The sequence below is a fragment of the Echiichthys vipera genome (genome assembly GCF_963691815.1).
Source record: "Echiichthys vipera genome assembly, chromosome: 22".
In the NCBI taxonomy this organism is placed as follows: Eukaryota; Metazoa; Chordata; class Actinopteri; order Perciformes; family Trachinidae; genus Echiichthys; species Echiichthys vipera.
In genome coordinates, this window is record NC_139847.1 from 7,208,054 (window position 1) to 7,221,002 (window position 12,949).

Below are 12,949 nucleotides of genomic sequence, written 5' to 3' on the forward strand. Positions count from 1 at the left end.
TTTTTTATGATGTTTTTAATGTTTTTTTTTGATACATGAGGAATATTAGTCTTTATGTTGCACAAGTGATTTGACATAATTCAGTGAAATGGTTTAAATGCATAATAGTTTTTTACTCTGAATATCAAATTAATGTTTAATATCAAACTGACTAAATAGTGATTGTAGCCGTTGGGGCCAAGATAATATTTTTAACTAGCCTGATGTTACGATAAGGGATGGATAAGTGGTTTGTCATCCCTAGGTCAAAAGACAAGGAAGCATAATAAATTTAAGTTTAGCAAACAATCATAAAGAATGTTATTTAAAAAAAAGCCTTGTGATACATGAGGAATATTAGTCTTTATGTTGCACAAGTGGTTTGACATAATCCAGTGAAACGGTTAAAATGCATAATATTTTTTTATTCTGAATATCAAATGAATGTTGAATATCAAACTGACTTTATACAACTCCTTCTACCAAGCTATTTCAGAATGGGAAATTTATATATATATTAATTGAACGTCAATTTGTAATTTTGATAAGAATACGCCGAGAAGGGAGAAGTGTCTTTTAAAATGATATACCTGATTTATATTACATTTATTTATCTGTAAATTGTTGTTTTAGGAGGACCCCCCCGCTTCTTTTTTTATTTCTCTTTTTCTTGAATTAATTATTTCAGCTATTAGCTTTAGTGCCCTACAAACATTTAAATGACTTTAGAGTGTGTTTACTGTCCCAACAAATTCATATTTGACACACCGATGATGGATTAAAGTTTACTAGTTTGCCATTCAATACTTTTTATCCAAATCAATCTTAACCTCCAGACTTTCAGGCCCAAAATTGTGCAGAAATCCTGTTATTAGTGATTTCGTAGTTACTGCACTAAGCCTTTGTAGGGGAGAATAGTTTATTTTTATTACTATTTTGTTTCATTGTACCTTCATTATCTACTTATGTTATATGTTTTTTAATGACTTAGTTGGTTATTGTGACTGTTGGGAGGGATAGTGGGATACATGTTTGGGTTTTTGGTTTTAGTTTCTCACTTTAAGGCAGACAAGCTGATGCACGTTACAACTGTTGTACTTGAATTTGCACAAAATTCAATAACAAAATTGTTGATTTAATTTAATTTATATGTATATAGTTGATATAATGTACAGTATGCCTGACAAACTGTACTCAGGGCTAAAACGTTTACATGACAGCAACGCCGCTGCCGAGACTGTACCATTCTGAGTAAAAATAGGGGGGACTCTATTAATCCCCACGTATTAATCGTACCTCCAATAATCAGGCATCGACACATTTTGGTAAATATAATATTTATATAAGATTATTTAAGACGACCTCTGTATAAAATGAAGTGTTAGCGCACAAAACAAAGTTTAATCGCAGATATTGAGCTCACGCCTCCCTACAAGTTTCCATAGCAACAGTCGACCTCTCTTTAGCTTTGCCACGGCTCGTCTTCTACACGGCCGAACAAAAAACATCCCTGAGAGTCAACACCGACGTTTTCTTCGTTGGATATTTGCTAAATAGGAATTGAGATGACTTTAGGTCGTTAAAATCAACATATTCTTAAAGAAAATGTGTTATTTTTTCTGATATTTAGTTATTTTAATCTATTTTTTGTGTTCCTCGGTTAGTGATTGGTCGTACAGCAGCCGAGATGGGACAATTTTGTTTACTGTAGCCGCTAACAGATACGCGATGTCTAGTTCTTCGGGAAAGACAGTAAACTTTTGTATTGTTTTACTGGAGAAGTAAATGTAGGTGTTCTCTGTGACCAGACAACGTAACTGTGCTGTCGAAGTAAACATTAGAGACCAAGGTATGTGTCTATATGACCCTTTAAACAGCAGCTATTAGCTAGCAAGCCCAAACAAGCTACCTTCTGCCGGACTAGCTTGCATGGCTATCTTACAGGAATAACAAAGTAAACTACTTCAGATCCCAGTGCATTGTATCTTCTGCACACTAGTGTTTGATGTGTAATGTGGTAAAGCAGCGTTGTTGGTGTTTAAACCCCACAGATGATCGAGGTGGTGGCCTCCATGGCTCGAGGCCCCGTGTTTCTCGCCGGGGAGCTCATGGAGTGTCTCATAACATTCACCAACCCCATGTCCCACCTGTCCACCTCTGCCAGCAGGTAAAGTTGAGCCCCTTTCACCTCCCATCATGGACACGAACATAGACCTGCAGACGCCACCTGCTGCACCTGCATTTGTAGTGTACTATAATGTTCATCATCATGTGCAATGTCTTTAAATTTCACTACCATGGGCTATATTATGTTCATCATCATGAGAATTATATCTTATTACATCATGTTGTCATTTGCACTTTACTCCTAACACACTTTATTTTTCTGTTTCACCTATTTGATGATCTTTTGCTATCTTATAGTAATAGACCGATACATCAGCCGGCCGATATTTGCGTTTTTTACGTGTATCTGTCGATGCGGCTGCTGTGTTCGTGATAGTTTTTTAAGTTTAAGTTCAATAAATATTCCTTTTTTTAACACATTTTCATCATTGTGTAATTTTTATGATGTAAATTGAGGTAGCAAAAGTAGAATCGGCTCAAAATATCGGCTCAAGAAAATCGTCAGTCAAAGCAAGCAAAAGAAATTGGCATCGGCCCTTAAAAATCCATATCGGTTGATCCCTATTATCTTATATTGTTATTGTAAATCTAACTGCAATTTTGGAGCAATCGGGAACAAGAATTTCCTTCCGATTAATAAAGTTCTTTCTTATCTTAAATATTGCCAAACATGAACTATTAAAACTAGTTCAAATGAAAAGTGGAGAGGCCGTCTTGAATAAGCCAAGATTTGAAAGTATTTCCAAATCCACAAAGAGCACTACACAGAACCATACATGAACTATATTTTAAATAGAAGACAGACTACCGCCAACTTCTCTATTCCTAGAAAACAGAATTATGTGGGGGAGTTTTCTGAAATCTTGGTATTGTTGAGGATGCTGATGAGAATATGCCTTGGTAATTTTGTAACGGTCACAATAAACATAGTGAGAGAAAAGAAGACCAAGAATTATAAACATAAAATAGGAATTTACAATAAAAATGTGTAAAAATAAATGTGCTATTGTTCGTGGTATGAAGTGTGTGCATTACAGAAAAGTGTGTTAATGTAACGTGCAGCGTCCATTGGGCCAGATAAAAGTTCTGCTTTGTATATGGGACCTTCTGAAATCTTACATTGTTGAAAAATCATTATTTTGATGCAATCATCTGGGTTGGTATGTAGCGTCTTTTAACCCATATGGATTGGGACCATGTGATACCTTACACTTAAATCAATCATTTAACCAATCACTCTGTGAAGGCCCTTGTTGTGTAACCCTTGTGCTTTGCTGTGTCCCAGTGAGATGCTGGCGTGGGCCAGTGCACAGATCCACTGCCAGTTTCATGCCAGTGAGAGCAGAGTGGCCCTGCCGGCCCAGGGCAACAAACAGGATGTGCAGGCTGAGAGCAACACTGTGCTTATTCCAAGCAGAGGTTAGTGGAGGGAGGAAATGGGAGGAAGTGTGTGCTATGTTTTTAACTATAAAACAACATCTTTCATACGTAGCTTTAAAAGATTGCGGATTTTATCCGTGCTGTTGCTTCATGTGCGATATGCCTTTCTTCTACAGGAGAGCGGGGTCAGTGTGTGCTGGACACACCACCAAAGATATTATTCTGTGACCTACGCCTGGACCCCGGGGAGAGCAAAACCTGTATGTTCAGATCCATCAAAACTCACTTGTGTAAAATACATAAAATCTACTTTATTGAGGAGCATCGTAAAATTAAGGCAAATTAATTCTACTTTTAAAGTAAGAAATGAAAACCATGCTGTTTGTTTGTGTGTATGATACAAACGGACTGACACTCTCTCAGATTCCTACAGTGAGATCGTACCCATAGACGGTCCTCCGAGTTTCCGTGGTCAGGCGGTGAAGTACGTCTACAAACTGACCATCGGCTGCCAGAGAGTCAACTCTCCAATCAAACTGCTCAGAGTTCCCTTCAGAGTGCTGGTTCTGCAAGGTGAGATGAATGTGTACTACTTTTAATTTCCTTGCATTTTGCGCCGCAAAGCTTCCAGTTCTAATGAGGTGTGACGCTTGTGCTTTGAAACAGTTTTTTGTAAGTAAAAGGGGCTCGTTTCTGTACTCTTTTGTCTGTGGAAGTAAAGACAGTTCAAGGAGTTGGAAAAAATGAGAGTTGTGTTATTTGACTTATAATAGATAGTGAAATCTCAAATGTTGTTATTTTCCTGTCTGACCTGTAGGCATGCCAGAGCCTCCGTTTCCCCAGGACGAGGAGGTTTCCCCCTCCAACCCGTTCCTGGAGGAGGAGGAAGCGAGCCGCAGGGATGCTCGGCCTTTGGAGAGGGCACTGGACATGCTGATGGTCACCACCTCGAGACGCTGCCCACGTGAGTGCCATTCTCTGTCTCGCTGCTCTTTGCCATAGTTTCAAGCACTGTATTATCTCACTAGTTGTTTTTTAGGTTTCAATTATTATTGCTATTGTATTGTCTTTAACCCTTTCCCGCTAAAGTTACAATTAGCAACACCATCACTGACATTGGGTAGATTTTACCTGATATGATAAACTCGATAAAAAATACTTTACAGCAAAATATATTATATGGTAAATTGAAATACTCTTCTTACATTTCCCCCATACAACATTAATAAAATGACAAAGGGTCTCATTGGGGGACCCTATAAAAAGGCTCTAAAATGAGTGGAAAAATTAGGGAATTTTTAACAAAAGCGTCATAAAAACAAAAATAATGGAGCTTGAAACTTGTCCTTCGGTTCACCCGATCCTGAGACACGTGAGCCTTGTTTGGTGAAGGAATATGGAAAAGCACAGTTTTGCTCCATCACTTAAGTTACAATGGACAAGATATTTTACCCTCTATCACTAACGTTGGGTGAAAATCACCCGAACACATACCTGCTGAAAATATACAGTGAAACACGCCGACCTTCGGTAATGTCAGTGATCAGGTTGAAGCTACTGAAGGACTCACGTGACTCAGACAGCGGCAACACAATAAAAATCACATGACAACAGTCGCACGGGTAAACATCACCCTGCGTTATTGTTCTAGGGTTAAGTGGAATATTTTTATATTATTGTGACAGACGATAAATCATTAATTGACTTATAACCCGGCCCTGAACATGAACTAAAGAGGACGACCGAAGTAAGCGAAATTTAGGCAGACAGAAATAGCAACAGTTCAGTCTCTAAATAATTCTGGTATTCTAGTTTTAATCTTCTTTTCTTTATCATATTATCCACAGTTTCTTTGTTTGTCCACATTTGACCCGTGTGTTCCTTTTGTGTTGTCCAGATATGTTTAATATCACCAACATGCGCGGAAAAGTGGCAAAGTTCTGCATCTTCAAGACCGTTTACAGACTCGGGGAGGACATCATCGGCACGTTCAACTTCTCAGAGGGAGACATTCCCTGCCTGCAGGTGTGTTTGCCGTTCTCGTTTTTCCACATTGTTTTTTTAAGTATAAATTTCTAATATCCTGTGTTTATATTTACCAGTATTCGGTGAGCCTTCAGAGTGAGGAGGAGATCCAGCAGCAGTACCAGCGGCGCCCCGGCCAGGTCATCAGTGTGACTGGACACGGACGACACATGGAGTCCTGCCTCCACACCGCCTCCAGCCACTTCTCTCTCCCCATCCCCCTCAACGTCACGCCGGGTTTCAGCACAGACATAGGTCAGTCACAAGGCTGAAGTCATATTTCAGACAGCACTTTTCTTCTTTTTTTACACATGCTTGCATTATGACTTTATTAACACTGTCTCCAGACGTGTGCAAACAGCTATACAAATATTTTTATATCAAATGTGACTCTCACATCCCAAGGATATCATTATCTTTGATGTTCATCGTGAATAAAGGTTTATAAATCTGCTTAGAAAGGGGAAGAAAATGCTTCTTGAAACTCCAAAACTCCTGAGAATCATCCAGCTTGTAGGTTTTCTTCAGTATCACAATAATCCAGTAATAAGTACAAGCCAATAATTAGGAGAGTGCAGCTTTATCAGTGTAGTCTGAAGTGGGCCCACAGTGTCAAACCCTGAAAACTCCTGATTTAGAACTTTTCAGAATCCTCAAAAAGAAATGTGTCCAAATGTCGTGTTTTCCCTCAACGCTAAAGTCATTTGCAACTTATCTCAAAAAAAGAACTCAACCTCTGAAGCTGTGAGAGATTTCATTCGGTTTGACTATTTTATTCACAACATTTAAGATGTTATGTTGGCCCAAATCAGCTGTCATTTATCCCTCATTCCTAAATTTGAACTCTGCTCGTACAGTGATGCTGAGGTGGCGCCTTCACTTTGAATTCGTCACCGCCCGGGAGCCTATGGAACCGCCCACGGTTATGCAGAACCAATCGGAGGTCACCGTTTGGGCCGGGGCGGAGCACGTCGACGTGGATACCTTCAGCTGGGACCTGCCTATCAAAGTCCTGCCCACCAACCCGGCCTTGGCGTCTTACATGTCCCACTTTACAGGGATCAACAGCATTAATATCTGAGTGTGTGTGAGTGTGGGAGTGTGTGAGTGAGTGTGTGTATGTCTGCGTGTGTTCTTTCCAGATGACGAGTGTTAGCACATTTCAGGAACAAAGGAGCATCATTTTTTTGTTGTTTCCATTGTAAATGCAGAGCCAGTGATGGATTCCATATGTATATTATGCAGCCTATGTTTTGCCTTTTTCATATGCATATAACGGCACCTCTTAACTTTATATATATCTTTCTTTTTGGACCTTGTGATGTGCAGCTACCTCCGTGGTCGCTGTGCCTTTCTGTGTATTTATTTCCATTTTGACTCCTTCACTCACTCGCACACTTGGAAAAAAAAGTATTTTTACAGTTTTAACAGTTTATTTTCTTTCGGCTTGAGTAAAGGCTGCATCGAGATGTAAATACTCCGAAACAAATGAATTAAAAGTGGGATTTAAATTTGAAAGATAACGCGTGAGACAAGTCATTTATAAACATTTTTTCTTTGTGAACAAAGTTTTTATTTGGAGGGTAAATGAGTTACAGCAGAGGACAGGTACAAACAGGTTGTTATATATATTAATGTACGTATATATTTGCTTATATTTACAAGAAGTCATTGTTGGATTAATTAAGAAGCAGACAAACATCTTGTTGTGTAACATGCATGAATATGTGATATATGCTGAAAAGATTGAACAGTTTTACTTAAATATATTTTCACAGACTCATTTCACTCACATTTCCTTCCTTTGATAAAAGTACAGATGCTTGAAGTTGTATATTAGTACAGTATCTGTATAAAGTGTACTGGTATTTAACTGTAGTGAGTATTGTATTCAAACAGATTTAACAGATAGTCGCTGCTCTGAGCTGTTTCTACCCCTCGAGTTGTTGCTGCAGCTGAAGTGATCCGTGGCTGGGGTCCTGGATGTCCTCGCCGGGGGAGCAGGGCAGCCGGGGGTCGGCCGTCTGCACCAGGGTGACTTTGCAGGTCACTTGCTCCACGCGCACCTCACACCACGCGGGGAAATCAACCGGCCGATGAACCCTGCACAGTTATCAAGGTAAAAAGAGAAGACTGGCTTGTAGCTTCAAAAAGTATTTTTCCTTTGGACTGTAAACTCTTAACTGTTGGAAAATCAACAAGTGTTGCCACAAGTTGCAGGTAATGGTGTTGATCTTTCAAAGCATTTTCAAAGAAAAGGGCCTGAATAAAAAAAACAAAATGTTCTTGAGCGCTTAAAGTGGTGGAAAGCAACTAAATACATTCACTCAAGCACTAAACTGAAGTAGAGTTTTGAGGTACTTGTGCCTAACTCTTCATTTTATGCTACTTTTCAGAGAGAAATATGGTATTTTTTACTCCACTACATTCATTTGACTTATTCTTAAGTTTATTTTTAGTCATTTGCATCTTTTTGTTGTGGTTTTGCATCGCTTTTTGGTAATTTTGCATCTTTTTGTGGTTATTAGTTAAGTTATAATATGAAGCATATGACCAGCTTATAAAATATATAGTTTGAGATTCTATTATAAAAAAATCATACATAATTATTGTCATTAAACGTCTCAACTTATGATGTAAACAACATTAAAATGCTGTTTACATCATAAGTAAACGACATTAAAATGCTGTTTACATCATAAGTAAACGACATTAAAATGCTGTTTACATCATAAGTAATAAGACAAAATATATTATAAAATTCTTTAAATAAAAGGACAATTTTTACATTTAGCTGCGTAAGCTTAGGTAACATTTTAATGCAGAGTATTGCTACATTTAGCCTGAATACTTGCACACTGCAGTACAGTATCTGAGGGAATTTGGACACCAAACCACACAGGATGTTTGTGTACTCACGTCTCGCAGCAACCGACACCGACGGGGTGCAGACAGGTGCACTGCATGCAAGCGTTGTCCATCCAGGTGTCCCCTAGAGAGTAGTGCCTGCCCTCGAACACGCACAGTGCTGAAACAACACATGGCAGCCAAACATGAAATCAAAAAGTATGAAGATGTTTATTTCATGTTTAATACGGTAGAAGATAAGATACCTCACCTCTAGAGTTGAAGTGGCACTCCATGGGTGCAGCAGACCCGACGCTGCTCCACAGAAGAAACCCTGCAGCTGCGAGCACCCAGTTGACCCCGGCCATCTCCATCTTCATGTGGTCTGGTCAGCTTCTGTTTCCTCTTCTCACTTCGCTCCCTTATTTATACATCCTGGGGGCCTTTACGACCACGGCATGGAGGTGTGGTCAGCGGCGTCATGTGGACCACAGGCCTGGCTGCAGAAGGTGTCAGCGGTGCCATCCGTTGGGGAATGAGGGTGGAAGTGGGGAGGGGGGTGAAGATCTTGGCGCTGTTTTGGCACTCCGGAGATCTCCTCGCTGCGCTTCAGCGGGCATGAACCTCTAAAAAGATAGAAACAATGACACATCCATGTGGTGACTAAGAGAGGGAAGGGTAGGAGAGAGGTGAGGTGGAGGGCAGAGAGAGTAGAGTAGGAGGAAGAGAGAAAAAGAGGGATGGGATGGAATTATCAAACATGATTCATCACCATTCAACCCCTCATGTGGTTTTTTTTGCGGCCAGGTTGCCGTCCAGAAACTGAAGATGTGACTAATGCACATATGAAACACGTAGTATTACCACATCTACTGAAATAGTCCTGAGATTAAGAGAGATTCACATGTTCGACCCTTCAAACTTTAGGAAAACATCAGTGAAGAAACATCTGCAGATGCTCTCGTACAAGGAGTCGCTGGATGAAGTCACCAGATCTCAACCCAGGTTGACACCTATGGGAGGTTTTTGGCTCCACCACCGTCATCAAAACACTAAGTGAGGGAATTTCATTTGGAAGAATGATGCTCATCGCTCCGATAGAGTTCAGAGCTCATCTGATATCACAGGATTGATATGATCAGGCCTGTAGAGTATATTGGTATTGATAAATGAGTAAAAACCTGCAATACTGCAGAGAGAAAAAGGTGTGAGGCAATTTAAAAACAGTTATTACATAGTTCGAACAGAAGTTTATCAGAAGATGTTGATTAACAAACACACACACTTTATGCCCCTGGCCCGATTTGGCGTTACGGAGCTTTCCAAAGTGTCTCTCATCACCATCTTCATCCACTGATGAAGGTCATGCGATGTGGCTGAAAGCTCTGTGAAAAAAACCCCAAAGTAGCCTAAATTAATCAGAATCAGAATCAGCTGTATTCACCATGTATGTGTAAACACAAGGAATTGGACTTTTCTCTCCTCTGTGTACACAAAAATACAAAAAACACAGAAAAATACAAACTAAAAGTATTTACTAAAGAAGACAAGATTAACGATATAAATACATATACATGTTTAGTGCAAATGGGTATGCAATGCCAGGGGTATTATGGGGAGATCAGGGAGACGGCCTGGGGGAAGAACCTGTTTTTGTGTCTGGTGGTCTTGGCATACAGAGCTCTGTGACGCACCACAGGGAAGAGGTTCAAACCGTTTGTGTGCAGGTGTGAGGGGTCTGCAGTGATCCGTCCTGCCTGTTTCTTCACTCTGGACTGGTACAGGTCCTGAATGGAGGGCAGGTCGGCCCTGATGATTTTTTCTGCAGACCTGATTATCTGTTGCAGTCTGTTCCTGTTTGGTGGCTGATCCGAACCAGACACTGATGTGCACAGGACAGACAGGATGATGATGATGATGATGGAGGAGTAAAAGATGATGAGTATCTCCTGAGGCAGGTTGAACTTCTTCAGCTGTCACAGGAAGTAAAACCTCTGCTGGGCCTTTTTCCTTTTTCTGAGTCAATGTGGGACTCTCACTTGAGATCTCAGGTGATTGGGATTTTACAGAGACCCAACAATTCCCCCGAGAGCAGCATGACGTTGCACTATCTTTAATAAAAATTACAATAATTATAGTTTATTATATACAGTATTAATCCAGCATCTTGTGCACACAGTGGTGATGAAAACCTTCCCTTTAACAGGCAGGAACGTGGAACAGACCCAGCTCTATGGACGGACATCTGTCTGCACCGGTTGGGGACAGTAACTATGATAATATCTACAGTAATGTGAATATGACTTATATGTTATGGCAGTTAATACAGTAGAATAGTAGAAACAAGTACAGCTAAGGTGATATATATATATATAGTTATGATTTAGCACTTTGATACCATATATTAAAGCCAGTATTTGTATCCCAACCCTTTTATCACAGGAGATCATGACTTAAACTCCACCTGCTCGTGTACGTAACATAGATATCCTTGTGTCCTGTGTAATCTTTCACAAGTTCATCCTTGACAAATAAGGCAAATATCTTATAATAATATAATGATACATTTCTTTTAATCAAATATAAAACGTGACCTGACAACGCAAAGCAGTATCGTGGCCTGGGCCAAAAGAACATTAGCTCATCTTCTTCCAGTTTGCCGTCTGCAGTCTGAGGTGCGAGATCATAGGAAAACTCCTCTCACCGGAGGCCCCGGGGCCTCACAACTGCCGTCCTCCGGCTCCTCCACAGTAGTCGGAGAGGGTCGGTGAAAAGGGAGGACCTCGTCAAAACAAAAGATGAGGATTTTCCCTGTCACACGCCTGCCGTTCTTCACGGGTGTGAGTTTAATTGGTAGCAAGTGCGTTTTAATTGTTGAGAGCTTTGTGTTTTTAAAGTTCAGCAGGGTGGTATCTTTAATGTTTCATAAGAGGACAGTTTGTGTCAGTAAATATCTTCCACAGGACAAACCGCAGCCTAAGAGCCCCGTTAATGTCTTTCTTTCATTGACTAAAACTCACTTTTTTTTAATTTAAGTGGATTAAAAGGTATTATATCTGTAATAACATACATATATCTATGTTGGGTGTGCTATTTGTAGCCATATTAATAACTATTAATAAATAAATAACCCTGAAAATCCCATTCAATTCAGACCTATAATAAACAAAAAGCATAAATAAACTCTACATCATTAACAAAATTCCTTATGTCTCCTCTTTAAAGCTTTACAAACAATATTTAATATATATACTATATATAATGTATTCATATTTACAGCTAAGGCTCTAGCAACACTTCACAAAATGAAGAAATAAAGTCATAAATACAAATTGACTGGCTTTATAAATGTTTCACTTTTTAAATAGTGGAACTTCTATAGTTAATACAATCCTAATTTATTAATGTCTTTCTTTGTTATCCTTAATGTAAATAACTTTTACGTACATATTTATATAATAGACTTTACAACCAAAATACCAAACAGTAAACAGATTAATGGGAGGTGTAGTTTTTAATCGATTCATTTAAATTTTAAACATAAAAAGAAAAGAAAAGAAAACATTTTACAACAGAGCATAAATTACTACAAAAACTCTACATCATGATCAGAAACTCTCTTTTCCAGGGCTTTCAACAGTTTCTCACAGTCTTCACAAACAGATGGAGTTTAATCAGTTTTCATTGTGATGACAGCTAAGCAGAATATGTGGCAATAAATATATAAGTAATAATATAATGTAATATAATATAATATAATATAATATGTACTGTCCCTTTAATAAGCATGTAAACTGTAATATAATAATAATAATAATAATAATAATCATATAATATAATATAATTTGTACTGTCTCTTTAATAAGCATGTAAACTGTAATATAATAATAATAATATTATATTAATAATAATATAATATAATTGTACTGTCTCTTTAATAAGCATGTAAACTGTAATATAATAATAATAATATTATATTAATAATAATATAATAATAATAATAATATAATATTATAATATAATAATATAATGTGTACTGTCTCTTTAATAAGCATGTAAACTGTAATATAATAATAATATAATAATAATAATAATATAATATAATGTGTACTGTCTCTTTAATAAGCATGTAAACTGTAATATAATAATAATATTATTATAATAATAATAATATAATATAATGTGTACTGTCTCTTTAATAAGCATGTAAACTGTAATATAATAATAATATAATAATAATAATAATAATAATAATATAATATTATGTGTACTGTCTCTTTAATAAGCATGTAAACTGTAATATAATAATAATAATATAATAATAATAATAATAATATAATATTATGTGTACCGTCTCTTTAATAAGCATGTAAACTGTAATATAATAATAATATAATAATAATAATAATAATAATATAATATAATGTGTACTGTCTCTTTAATAAGCATGTAAACTGTAATATAATAATAATATTATTATAATAATAATAATATAATATAATGTGTACTGTCTCTTTAATAAGCATGTAAACTGTAATATAATAATAATATTATTATAATAATAATAATATAATATAATGTGTACTGTCTC

At 37.6% G+C, this 12,949-nt stretch overlaps 2 protein-coding genes across 2 annotated transcripts; one reads left to right on the top strand and one right to left on the bottom strand.

The window, feature by feature from the left end:
• The first annotated feature begins 1,686 nt into the window (after positions 1–1,686).
• On the top strand, positions 1,687–7,011 carry rgp1 (GP1 homolog, RAB6A GEF complex partner 1). Its single transcript, XM_083937345.1, has 9 exons — positions 1,687–1,828; positions 2,031–2,146; positions 3,392–3,525; positions 3,663–3,746; positions 3,910–4,059; positions 4,304–4,450; positions 5,384–5,511; positions 5,589–5,766; positions 6,369–7,011. Exons 2-9 carry the CDS (start codon positions 2,031–2,033, stop codon positions 6,590–6,592), a joined length of 1,161 nt encoding a protein of 386 aa, XP_083793471.1. The 5' UTR covers positions 1,687–1,828; the 3' UTR covers positions 6,593–7,011.
• A 114-nt stretch (positions 7,012–7,125) lies between these two features.
• msmp1 (microseminoprotein, prostate associated 1) lies at positions 7,126–8,744 on the bottom strand. The gene is made up of 3 exons (XM_083937431.1): positions 8,630–8,744; positions 8,431–8,539; positions 7,126–7,614 (listed from the first exon to the last, which is right to left on the bottom strand). The coding sequence occupies exons 1-3, from the start codon at positions 8,736–8,738 to the stop codon at positions 7,443–7,445; spliced, it is 390 nt and encodes a 129-aa protein (XP_083793557.1). The 5' UTR covers positions 8,739–8,744; the 3' UTR covers positions 7,126–7,442.
• Between the last annotated feature and the right edge of the window lie 4,205 nt (positions 8,745–12,949).

What these genes read in the sequence shown, in the direction of transcription:
- rgp1 (XM_083937345.1), top strand. Translation starts at nt 2,031, where the DNA reads ATGATCGAGGTGGTGGCCTCCATGGCTCGAGGCCCCGTGTTTCTCGCC. An exon ending in CTGTCCACCTCTGCCAGCAG is followed by an intron (nt 2,147 to 3,391) that starts GTAAAGTTGAGC and finishes GCTGTGTCCCAG; the next exon opens with TGAGATGCTGGCGTGGGCCA. An exon ending in GGGTTTCAGCACAGACATAG is followed by an intron (nt 5,767 to 6,368) that starts GTCAGTCACAAG and finishes CTGCTCGTACAG; the next exon opens with TGATGCTGAGGTGGCGCCTT.
- msmp1 (XM_083937431.1), bottom strand. Translation starts at nt 8,738, where the DNA reads ATGAAGATGGAGATGGCCGGGGTCAACTGGGTGCTCGCAGCTGCAGGG. An exon ending in GTGCCACTTCAACTCTAGAG is followed by an intron (nt 8,540 to 8,629) that starts GTGAGGTATCTT and finishes GTGTTGTTTCAG; the next exon opens with CACTGTGCGTGTTCGAGGGC. An exon ending in GGTGTCGGTTGCTGCGAGAC is followed by an intron (nt 7,615 to 8,430) that starts GTGAGTACACAA and finishes ATAACTGTGCAG; the next exon opens with GGTTCATCGGCCGGTTGATT.